This window comes from Orcinus orca, chromosome 7 (assembly GCF_937001465.1).
Source record: "Orcinus orca chromosome 7, mOrcOrc1.1, whole genome shotgun sequence".
NCBI classification, from domain to species: domain Eukaryota; kingdom Metazoa; phylum Chordata; class Mammalia; order Artiodactyla; family Delphinidae; genus Orcinus; species Orcinus orca.
The window spans coordinates 20,223,653-20,236,846 of record NC_064565.1 but is presented as its reverse complement, the minus strand read 5'-3'; the positions used below and the strand labels follow the sequence as shown (position 1 = coordinate 20,236,846).

Here is a 13,194-nt window from a genome sequence, read left to right as displayed (position 1 = left end):
CCATAGCTCAGTAGAGAGCTGCTTTTGAATTGGGGAATATTTATCGGCACAGGAGAAAATGGCCTTTCCCTAAAGCTTGTAATGCCTGTGCTCTGATTGTCATACGGTGATTGCCAGAAGCTTCACACAACATCTCTGTTTGGGAAGGACACTTGGATTACCATCGTATCTGCTGGGTCACAGGGTGAAGATGGTAGGAAAGATTGGACCATGGCCTTGGTCTGCTGCACAGCCCTCTCCTGCTCAGGTTCTTCTCAGAACTGGCAGTTTTAGAGGTTACCTGGGAATAAAACAGGTCAGCACATGTGAATGTAGTTTACGGTGTTCTTCAAAATCCAGAGTACAGGCCCTCTTTTACTTTTAAATAAATATAATCCCAACAAATTTCCTCACTTTTTAGTAGATATCCCAGTGTATCCCAGGCTACTACATCTCTAACCTTTTCCCTAGGGATGCAGCCTCTGAAAATTTACAGGAATTACTCTTTCACTCTGCCTTTATGCAGAGGAGGTCTAGCTCCCTTGTATAGAGGTTGCTTCAGTCAGCAAGAAGACTTGTGGAAATTCTGAGGTTCAAAATCTTCAGCCGGCATTCCACTATAAAATGTGTTATTTATGAGACTGGTCCAGAAAGCAGTAAGTGTGCTGCACACATCTACCCAAGCATCCTTAGCCTATTTGTCAGGCTCCCAATACCTCTCTCCCAATATTGCTGTCTTAGCTTTAAAACACAAGTGAAGTTGAGACCCTAATCTGTGTTGCACCTCTGCAACACTTTCTTTGTTCTCTCGGACCTCAGCCACATCTGCTCTTCAACTACAGAAGAGAGGGGCTCCAAAGTTGCCATGGTGACCTTTTGTGTTTTCCTAATTTAGTTGTCATGATTTCAGTTTCTGTTTATTCCTATGTAATCCCTCTGAGGTGTCATAAGAACTTCACTTATAATCTTTATCGTTGTCATTTTTGTAGCAACTGAGTGTCACCATCACTTGTCCTCCAAACGCTTTTCCTCTCTAGCTGCATTTTATTCTATGTCATCACCAGTGACAATTGATTGTTCATTATTCCATCCCTTGCTATGGATTATCTATGCTCCCAATTCCCCCCAAAAAAGTTATTATTACATCAAAGGTCTCCAACCTGATCCCAAAATCTAATTTTGAAGGTGTCTTTTCTGAGTCTACTGCTGGTATTATGTTAGGGTCTTAAAAGGAAAAGAGTTAGCATATTCAATAATTTGAAAACTATTTATTTACAAAAAGATAATTCACAGAGGTGAAGGTATAGGGGATCCATAAATGACAGAACTATAATCTAGACTAGTAGCAGCCAGGCGATGTGCACCCCTATGATGATAGAAGTGAGCCATGATCAGATACAAAAGGAGAAAATTGTGTAGATGAGGCTGCATTGATAGGAGTAGTGAGATCATTTAAAGCACTCAGCAAGCCTCAGGTGACGTTTCAGGACAGAGCCAAGGGAATACATACTCTGACTTTACTCTCCTTCTTCTAATCTCTTGCCACAGTACCATAGTGGCCATGCTCTAGAGAGCATGGGAGCCCTTTTGATATAGTTCATACAGGTTAATTTCCTGGGCCAGAAATCAGGTGTAGAAAAGTGGATAGTGGATCGGGGGTCACGTGAAAGATATCCAGTATATTTTTTAAAACTTTATTTCCTTAGAGCTTAGGATAGTTTAACGAATCTAGTAGGTATTCCACTTGTTTGATGATGAGAGGATGGAAATATGACTGAATGCAGATATGAATGAATAATGACATGAATATGGTTTTATGCCATGTTTCAGTCTTCAGTTACTGTTCTCATTCTTTTTACTCTGATAGTGCTTTCATCTCCTCTGTTCACATTGTTGACAATCCATGAAATCCTGACTTCACTGCTTTATTCTTTCCTTTCTTTGCATCTCCTTTTCTTGGGATCAAAAGGGTAGCTCAGAAATACAGAATGCTTCATGAAGTTGATAAAATCCACCACACTGTATAGAAAATATTTATGTCCAATGAAGATTTCAAGGACAGATGTTTGTGGGTCACTGAACCCACATCTACAGTTGTTTTCAAATAACACTCGTTTATTCTAGAGGAACTCCTGCATTCTCACATCGCCCACTGGTGGTCACCAGATGGAGAAAGGCTTGCCTTCCTGATGATAAATGATTCCTTGGTGCCTAACATGGTTATCCCCCAGTTTACTGGAGCTTTGTATCCCAAAGGAAAGAAGTATCCATACCCTAAGGTAAGTGAAGTGGAAGCGCTGTTTGTCCCCCCTCTCTGTGTGCCCGTGACTTGATTGATAGTATTCTTGGTTCATGAACAAGTTGTCTTTGGAGAATAACATAAGCCCCCTTACCAGTCGACAGAGTCATCATTTTGAGAGCTTGCAGTGGTCTGTGCGCAGTGCTTGTGTATGAACAGCTAAAGATGATTCAAGGGTGCAGGAACTTTTGCTGTATTTCTTTCACTTTGATGCTCTCATTCTTTATCCCTCACCTTCCTAGTTGAAAAGAGGGTGAGAAAACATAAGAAGCAGCATTGATCCCAGGGCAAAAGTTTCTCCAAGGTATATTCTGTGAGTTGTTAATAGCTATTATACAGGAGCAAAAAGTGTCACAGTCAAATAAGTTGGGAATTCTCAGTTTAAAAAAAAAAAAATCTAGCTTTTTTTCAGATGATTTCTTAGAGCACTTAATATACTGCTTGCTAATGTGTATTATAAATCTCCTAAAAAAGTAGACTGAGCATAAAGAATCCCTAGTAAGGAATAGACTAAGCATAAATAATCTCAATAAAAAATAGACTAGGGCTTCCCTGGTGGCGCAGTGGTTGAGAGTCCGCCTGCCGATGCAAGGGACACGGGTTCGTGCCCCGGTCCGGGAAGATCCCACATGCCGCGGAGCGGCTGGGCCCATGAGCCGTGGCCGCTGAGCCTGCGCGTCCGGAGCCTGTGCTCCACAAAGGGAGAGGCCGCGGCGGTGAGAGGCCCGCGTACCGCAAAAATAAATAAATAAATAAATAAAGACTAAACATAAAGAATCACCAATAAAGAATAGACTAACCATAGAGAATTTATGAGTATTAATATTAGCACCAGTATTATTTTGGCAGAACATACTTTATCAAATGCTGGGGTAGAACCATAGCCAGGCATAGCTGGAATAGATGGAATTGTTTTATTGAGTGAAACGAATATGGAAACCCTGCCCAGATAGCAAAACTATTTTTAAGTGTTGGGTGAGGCCTCTGAAAGCAGGCTGTGGAACCATCTGGAGTGTATTGGTTTTTCTCTTATACGTCATCGATAATTATTTAAGGTCTCTTGCTTTAAAGTTTATTTTCCCCATGTTTACAAAGCAAAAAAAAGTGAGCTCCCCCGCAAGCATTAATCATGTAAGGATGTCTTATAGAAAACTTTTAAAATTCAAGTTTATACGTTTTAGCTCTTAATGAGGTAAGAGGAGGCTGCTGATTTCATTTAGAAGTCTTTATTAAGCCATTTCTTTAGTGAGTTGTACCTTGTGTTTCCAAAGTACAATAGGTTTTATACCTTTAAGTTTGTGCAGTACCTTAACTGGGCAGAGTACTGGAAAAATTATCCATCACGTGTATTTTTCTACTCCTGCAATGAAGGCATGGTTGGGGGGAATGACTTTCCTCATTTTCCAATCATCTACAAGACTCAAGTTATCCAAGGTGGGGACAGGAGGAAGGAAAGTAGTGAATATGGAGAGTCAGGGCTGCGAAGCCTGTTTCCTCAGGGAGATTCTGTGCTATCTTTCTCCCCATCCTATCTTCCTTCCAATAGGTTGTAGTAACAGAGTGACTGATTGACAGCCACGGAAGACAGCAGGTTTGAGAGGAATAAGATTCCATGATTTTGAAATATTATTTTTAGGGTCTTCTCTGGACATAGATCTGAAAGCACGTATACTCAGTGCTCTTCAGGAAAAAAATGGCAATTTGACCTAACAACAGAATAATTATATTTCCCAAGACATTTGTATGGTACTCCAAGAAAAGTACTTATGTCTTCTCCAGTTGTAGATTTAGCCATGTTTTATGTATGACAGTTTGTGCGGGTACAACATACCTGTACCAGTTATTTTTTCCAGAGAAAAAATTAAAAGATTTTTGAAATATATTCTCACCCCATTTGATTTACTTATAATAATGAAAGTTCACCTGACAATGTAAATACAAAATGAAGAATGGGTCCATACTGTGAAAAGCACATGTCAATGGGCAAGACAGTCACTCAGAGCTGTTCAGTGTGTGCATTGCACAAACGGAATAAAATCAACCCCAGGGAAGGGACCACTTTCTGTAATTCATTTTCCAAGAGGAGTGGGGATTTTAGGATTCACACAGAAGAGCCATATGTAATAGCTGCATCTTCGAGTTGCCTTCTCAGTTACAGACTCTTGGTGCTTGAACTTGGACACTCCTAGGCCTTATAATTTTATCAAGACTAAGGCAAACAAATGGACATACAGAAACATCTGAGAAAATCTAAATAAGTCATCAGTAAGTCAGAAGATACTGGGTTGACAAACCTAGACAATTTGTTTTTATTTAATAAGTTATTATTTAATTAATTAATATTTCTTAATAGTAAAGCTAGGCATAAAATAATAATAATGTTTGTTTACTAAATGGGTAAATCCTGTGTGCTAATAATATGCTATATATTTTCAGGGAGACTTTTCACGTTTTTTCTTCATTCGGCCGTCTTCACAAGTGCCTCTGTTTTACAATTGGGCCAACTAAGCTTCTAAAAGGCTAAGTCCTTTTATAAAAGTCATAGTTATTTAGAGAACAGAGAAATAACTCAAGTTTATTGATTCTGTCTCTCTCTCTCTTTCTGTCTAAAACTACCATAGGTTAACTTGTATCTCAGAAGATGTAGCTGGAATCAAAATATCTCCTTGTCAGGTTAACGAATAGATGTGGAGCTCTCTTTGCTCCATTAACTGCAAATGACTCAGCTCCGTATGAGTAAAATTCTTAGCCTGTATATTTAATAAATGATGTATGTAATACATAATGAAGGTCCTGAGTGTGTATTAATGACTACCATTGAGGAGTATTAAAAATAAAGACAAATATTATAGTGGCCAAAGAGAAAGAATCCCAAGTCCTCACGTGGCTGTCAGTAGAAATATCTGCCCAGGTGCTTAAGACAACAGGACTCAAAGAAACTAGGTCTGGGTTTTCATCCTTGTTCTCAGAATAAATTTCAGAATAATTTTCAGTCTATTACTTGAATTTTCAGTCTCATTATTTTCTACTCTGGTTTAAAAAAAAATGTTTGTTAGTTTTTCCACTAACAAATGTGTTATTTTGATTTGTTCTTACTTATGCAATAAACTTCCAAAAAGTGGTGCTTTAGACATCGAAGTAATGCATAGAGTTCACACTAAATTGTGCTTCAAATTAAACTAGATTAAAACGAGTGCAGCAAATACCCAATGTGGTCAGGTTTACTAATGAAATACTTACACTAAACAAATATATTTGTATTTTGCTTAATTCAGCATAATTCAGAATTTATAAATACCCTATCATTAGCAATTCAGCACAAAAAAGATGCACAGTTCTATCTCAGCAACTCAGGTTAATCTTCTTAATTAAAACATTATCTCATTTAATGACAGTTTGGTTGCCAGTAAAATAAGGTTAAGTATTATTGAGGCTTGTGTTTCAGAATCATAGAGGAAGGATTCTATGGGTTTGCAGTCTTTGTAGCAAATTAGACTGTTAAAAAGCGAATAGATGAACTCCTCTAATTTGCAAACTATTGAAACAATTCAAATATTAAAGGGTACAAATGAAATTGCAATGTGCACTTAATTTCAAAACTCCAAGGAAAGAAATCAAATTGAGATTATAGAATGCTAGAGAGCTGAATTTTGGAAAGAGCTTAATGTTTGGTTTTTTGTCTAAAACTGACCATAGGTGTACACAACTTTTTTTTTTAGATGTTTTCATTTCTTTACTATCTTTCAGTTCCAGTAATTTCATACAAATTCAGAGGGAGATAACAAACTTGCATTGACTTTGAACCAAACGGATGTTAAGTGGTTATGTTTTCATTTATCAATGATCCTCTTGTTTAATGATGGCTCCAAACTTTTCTTTTATTTGAATCTGAAAGTATTTAAAATTCATATAATAAATTAGTTGGCATTTTTCACAAATGCTTTATTATAGTAATGGCTTTCTAATTTTATCTTGTACTTCAATCATGGACTTTTAGACTCATGGTGTGTATACAACCTTTAATTTGTTTTCATGTGAAAGCTAATTGGGATACCAGTGATCCTGTATAGTCCTATAGACCTGAAAAAAACTGCCTTAATACGTGGTAATAACTGTGTATATCTTTGACAAAGTATGTCATAAAATAAGACATCACTGATAAGAATTCATAAAAATTGATCAAATTTAATTTAATTTCTCTTTTTCTTTAATCAATTTTGTTTGTTTGTTTGTTTGTTTTGCGGTACGCGGGCCTCTCACTGTTGTGGCCTCTCCCGTTGCGGAGCAGGCTCCGGCCGCGCAGGCTCAGCTGCCATGGCTCACGGGCCCAGCCGCTCCGCATGTGGGATTTTCCCGGACCGGGGCACGAACCCATGTCCCCTGCATCGGCAGGCAGACTCTCAACCACTGCGCCACCAGGGAAGCCCTTTAATCAGTTTTTTGAAAGATAAAAAATATGAACACAGTTTTTCACTCACTAGAAAAATCAGTGTCTGACCATTATTTTTAATTCATGAGTTAATTATGTAATTAAGTATATACTATTTTTTGGCACTTTTGAAAATCATCTTTTTTGTTAGTCCATATAACAAAAGTATGAGATGGTTTTTTCCACTGAAAGGAAATCTACTTTGGCTCAAAACTTCTGACTGTGACGTATTCTCAGAGAAATGTCTCATTTTTGAGAATCAAATAAAATAATACTTGAGGATCTTTAACATCCTGTCCATGGTCCATATCCAATAAATAACAGTCAAACTTGAACCCAGATTTCTGTGATTCGTAGATTAAACTGAACCAGTTCTCAAAATGTTGCCCTTTTACCAGCAATGTCAGCCTCATCTGGGAAATTATTAGAAATGTGAATTCTCATGTCCCATCTAGACATTAAAGATGCTGGAGGTAGGCTTCAGCGGTCAGTGGTTTAATTAGCTTTCCAGGCCCTCTGGATGATTTTCATGCAAGTTCACCTTTAGTAACTGCTGAGCAGTAGTATATATCTATATATAGATATATGCACATATATCAGTGTCTTAGCAACATTTGCATACTAATTATAATCATCTGGAAATCCTCTTACAACACAGATTTTTAGGTCCACACCCAAAGATTCTGATTCTGGGTCTGAATATAGGTCCGTCCGTTTGGGGCCCATGAATTTGTGTTTCTATGGTTCTAATTGATGCTGCTGGTTTAAAAAAAGCACTTTGAATGACACTGCTATATACTCTGCCCCAGCTCTAAATTTTAACATACCTGATCAAGCTAGAGAAATGGTTAGACTCAAAAAATACAGAGAAAGACCAATACTTTCAGGGAGAAACATGGCAATGGAATTAAAACAAAAGTGATGTGAAAGGGACCTCCTAAATGAGGTAGAAGGCTAAATTGCCCAAGACAGATGAACCCAAGCACTGGAGGGTTTTAGAGCAATAAAAAGCTTTACAAAATTTGACACCTGAGCCTTCTCTGTGAGGCAGGCTCATAGCTTATCTTCCAGGAAGCCCTTTATCATATGAACCATTTTCATAATCTCTCTTTATAGTCACTGCATTTCTAAATGAAAGCCTTTCTGGACCCCTTTCTTTGGATCAAACTTCTGATGTGTGTGATATGCTCCCACAGACGTGCTAGTCATTTTTTAAATGAAGACTTTATTTTTTAAGAGCAGTTTAAGATTCATAGCAAACTTGAGGGGACGGAAGATATTTGTGCCATATACCCCCAGCTCCCACTTAGCACCCCCCATCAGAGTTGTGTGTTTGATATAATTGATGAAGCTCCATTGGCACATCATAATCACCCGAAGTACAGAGTTTACATTACAGTTCAATCTTGTTGTTATGCATTATGGTTTTGGACATATGTGTAATGAAAAATACAGAGTATTTTTCACTGCTTTACAAATCCTGTTACTTTGTCTATTCATCCCTCCTCCCTCCCCTCCATGTTCGTTATTTTTAATAACTTAACAAAACATTCTTGAGGAGCTATTACTGATTATTGGTGGAATGCATTATGTTGCTTCTCTCCTGATTTAACTCTGGGTTTTGTCAGTACCAATTCCTTGAACATGAATCTTTCTTTTTCTTTTTTTTTTTTTTTTTTTGCGGTACGCGTGCCTCTCACTGTTGTGGCCTCTCCCGTTGCGGAGCACAGGCTCCCGACGCACAGGCTCAGCGTCCATGGCTCACTGGCCCAGCCGCTCCGCGGCATGTGGGATCTTCCGGGACCGGGGCACGAACCCGTGTCCCCTGCATCGTCAGGCGGACTCTCAACCACTGTGCCACCAGGGAAGCCCTGAATCTTTCTTTGGTATCTTTAAATCACTTTTATCATTCCCTTTCGATTTTTGTCAGGTCTTTTAATTCAACTCGCTTTTAATTTCCTTGTCCTTCTCTGTATATCTCACATGGTCTTCTCTTCACAAAGCAGCTACACCCCAATGATACTGGTGTATTGTTTAGAAACACATTGAGCCACAAGTAGCCAATTGATTCTGTTAATTATTTATTCACATAAACATTCTTTCATTCGTTCATCCTACCTGCTTGAGATATATTGGCATAAGTTCCCATTTCTGCTCGCTAAGAGTTCACAGTGTATTTAGAAAAACTTTGAAGGCCTAGGAATGAATGGAAGCAAACCTAGAGCAGTTAAGAGCATCCTGGGGTTAAATACTAGCTCCCTCAGTTATTGGATGTCTCACCCTGCACAATTTGCTAAGCTCCTCCATTTTCATCTGGAAAATGGTTATAAATAAGTCTTAGGACTGTAGTAGGAACATAGAATACGATAATTCATGTGCTGCTTTAACACATAGTCGGAGCCAGAAACACACGAACTGCTATACAGACTAGTTATTATTTCATAAATTTTGATTTAACAAACTCAAATTACATTTTCTTACCACTGTCTTTCTAGTCTTCATGCCAGGTACATAGTGAGGGCATTCTGCTCCATGGCCCACATCCCAAGGGACATTTATACCTCATTTAATATTCATTATAATTTAAAAGAAAACCTATGACGATTCATGCATGGAAGAAATTAGGTATTGTGGAATTTTAAACATGTGGCACTGGGATAGGGTAGGTTTTCTTTTTCTGTCTTCTTCTTTTTTTTTTTTTTTAAATTAGCCAAGCTTTCTTCCCTTTGCTTTTCATATCCTATAGTGTGAGCAGCTGCTTTATCTACTAGTTGTTTTGTAAAGCCAGCCCTTCTGGTGTCATTCTAGGGGAAGAACACAGAGCATTTCCTAATGAGTAAAGTCATCATGATTTTCTGTCACCTTTAATTGTCTGACTAAAGTGCTAGAGAAGCAGCAATCTACAAAAACAATTGAGAGCAATCATGTTGTTGCATTTAAAATCATTTCTACTTTAGAGAAGTTAAACTTTTTTCCCCATTCTAACACAAAAGTGTAAAAGAATCAAAATGCATTTTCTTTTCTCTTTCTGACTTACTCATATATATGGAATGTAAAAAAAAAAAAAATTGGTACTGATGAACCAGTGGCAGGGCAGGAATAAAGACGTAGACAGAGAATGGACTTGAGGACATGGTGTCAGGGGTGGGGGAGGGAAGCTGGGGCAAAGTGAGAGTAGCATCGACATATATACACTACCGAATGTAAAATAGCTAGCTAGTGGGAAGCAGCAGCATAGCACAGTGAGATTAGCTCGGTGCTTTGCCATGACTAGAGGGGTGGGATAAAAGGTTGATGCAAGAGGGAGGGGATGGGGGACATGTGTATGCATATGGCTGATTCACTTTGTTGTACAACAGAAACTAACACAGTATTGTGAAGCAATTATTCTCCAATAAAGATCTATTTAAAAATGCATTTTCTTTCTTTCTCAATATATTCTAATAATGTATTTGCATTGCAACTTTCATTTTCTCAAAGGCAGGTCAGGTGAACCCAACAATCAAATTATATGTTGTAAACCTATATGGACCAACTCATACTTTGGAACTCATGCCACCTGATAACTTTAAATCAAGGTATGTAATTTCAATTTCACTTTTACCAGAAGATAGATCTCTTAACTCCAATTATCATTTTGTTGCAATTTAGAGAGAGATGTGATCAACTCAACAAATTCACTTGAAAATAAAACTGAGGTTGTGTCCATTAGTGCAGGAATGAACTCATTGTGGATCTCTTGTTGTTCCCAGGAAGCATTTAGAGTTTTGAGGTCATTACCAGCACCACAAAATGACTAAATATACTGATACCAAGAATTAGCTCTTTGGCAGGAGATGTGACAGAGAGATGGGAACAAAGGATAATTTTCCATTGAATTTTCTTCCTGAAAATAGTCACTCAATGTTTTTAAATGGTCCTCTTTCAAAGAGTATAATCTTCCTAAAATGTGTGTAATTTTCCAACCTTTTCCCTGTAACTTGCCAATGATTCCCTAGCTTTGTTTTCCACGCAGAGAAATTCAATGAGATTTTGTTTTGAAATATCCTACATAAGAATCCTGCTTATTTAAGTCTGAGTGGGGAGAAAAGAAACACATTTTATGGGTCAAAAACATAATTTTAATATTAGCAAAATTTCCAATATTTGAACAACTAATCAAATGACCATGTGGATTGTTAAATCCAGAGTGGTCTCAGACTTCAAAGGTGATTCTTTCAAATATTTTAATCCTGTGGAAATTTACAGCAGTCCTGGAGATGGAATAGGCAGCTGATTTAGGAAAATAGTTTTATACTGTATTGAATGGTATAAGGCTAAGCTTAGAGTTTGTTTTGATGACATCAAAAATAATCACAGGGTGACTGATTCAAGTAGAAATTCCATTCAGTGTTCCATTGACATATTTGGGAAAATTTCATCATATTTGGGATTTTCACAGATAGTGCAGCCTTTAGCATGTAGAAATTTTTCCTACTTGAAAAATTATTAAAAATATATGGAATGCTTACACTGGAAAGACCCCCATTATTATCTAATATAAACTGTTCCTATTATTGGTGGAAAAGATGGGGCCCAAAGAAAAAATATGCTAAAGATTAGTTGGTAGTAGAGGTAGAAAGTGAAGTAAAGCCTGTTTCAAGTTATAGAGCATTTCATCTAGGTTGTGATGAAAGATCTTACAGAGTCATTAAAATTGACATATAGAATACAGTACAGTTGACTAAATCAGATGAAACTTCTACTTCTGAGCTTGGTTTACCAGCCATGAAAGATTTGGACACAAATGAAGCAATTATGAAAATTATTAATATTTTATGTGATCCTTAAGGCTTATCTTTTTCTCTGGTTTGTTCAGTGCTCTGAATTAACAATAAAGAACACTAACCTGGAGTGTTTGAGTCACATCTCTACTACCACTTTATTGTGTGACCCTGGATAAGTCACTGTACCTCTCTCTAAACCTGAATACCCTAATCTTAAAATAATAATTTCTCATTTTTATCAGTTTTTTAAATCTTTCAAATGGAAGTCAATTTTATAATATCCAGGTTTCTTTCTAATAGAAGGTAGTGATTCCTGACGTTGATGCTGTTACCTAAGAGTCTTTCTAATGAGTTCACCAGCTAGGACATAGCAGTGTCATCAAATACAAAGCTTTGTAAAGACAGAATCAATTGTCATTATTAGAGTATTAGTTAAGCATATATCTGTTTAATATTTGAGGTACAATGTGATCAAATTAGTCACCCATTGCGAAAAGATATCACATATCTTTAGATGTTGGAAATCCAGTACATAGAATGGTATTCTAGATCCCTCTAAGAATGAGGAAGAATGCTGTGAAGAAAAAGTTCTTAACTGTAATTCAGGTATGTTGGTTTATCAATGAACTTGGTCTACATTTGGGAGAGTCATGTAATACCTTATCTGCACAATGTATGTAACATGTTTCTTTTTCTGCCTCGTAGTTATGTAAGTGCCAGTTGTGGCATGTGAAACCACAATTGGCACTTTTGGCACTTCTGGTGCACCGAAGTGTATGATTTACTCCTTTAGTTGGAAAACTCAAGACCAAAATTTACTTCAGAATGTTTTTTTCAATATTCCCCAGGAATATTCAGTTTTTATGTTTCCTTACTCATTTGTTCCTGGTGAAAGCTTTAGTCCAATTTCCTATCATCTGCATTTAACCTCTCTGAGCACCGGTATTACTTTGATGGGCCTACAAACACACAGACATGAACAAAATAGAGCTATCCATGGTGCAAATCAAAGAATGCTGCATTTATCTGCACATCAAATGGAAATTAAACTCATACTTTTCCTTGATTTTGTTTTAGGATTATCAATATCTATAATATTTAACACTTAGTACTTTAGCCATATGGAAATTTGCTAGAAAACTATTGTGCCCTCCCTAGTTAGATAGACATTTGAGATCTAAAAGAGCATAACATTTTCCATAATTTACTGGTCAGGGTCCTGGAAATTAAAAACACTCAAGAGGGGTAATTGAAGTGCAGTTAATTAAGGGACTATTAACAAAGATATGCACGGGATTAAAAGGACACTCACAAGGGACAGGAAAGCAACACAGAGTCTGCAATAGCAGAAATCCTTTACTGCCCCAGGACTGAAGGAGCAAGGGGTAGACTCACTTAGGAAGCCTGAAGAGGCTTGTAGCTGAAGAACAGAATGGACCAACAGGACCTGTCCACAGGTAGAACAATTAAGTCATTGCCAAACCGGGCCCTAATAGGGAGTGGGTCCTGGGAATAAACACCCTGAACTCTCTCTAAAGCTTTGAGTTCCTCCAGAAGTCTCTCTTGGGCTAGGGAGCCTCGTTGTAGTGTTCAGCCTCTGGAGACCTTGGGGGTGAGTGCTAAGGGGCAAATTCGAGAATAGATTTGATAAATGGGGAATATTCAACAGACATGATTTAAGGATATATTTGCCTGAAAATTTATCATTCTTATTACTTTAG

At 37.5% G+C, this 13,194-nt stretch overlaps 1 protein-coding gene across 3 annotated transcripts in view; it reads left to right on the top strand.

The window, feature by feature from the left end:
* The window catches only part of DPP10 (dipeptidyl peptidase like 10), a 1,290,245-nt gene that overhangs the window by 1,177,465 nt on the left and 99,586 nt on the right, over positions 1-13,194 (top strand). For all 3 annotated transcript variants that reach the window (XM_012535464.2, XM_004276493.4, XM_049712621.1), the window contains exons 9-10: positions 2,104-2,258; positions 10,188-10,285. In XM_012535464.2, coding sequence (XP_012390918.2) covers positions 2,104-2,258; positions 10,188-10,285 — 253 coding nt within the window. The remainder of the gene's footprint in view (positions 1-2,103; positions 2,259-10,187; positions 10,286-13,194) is intronic.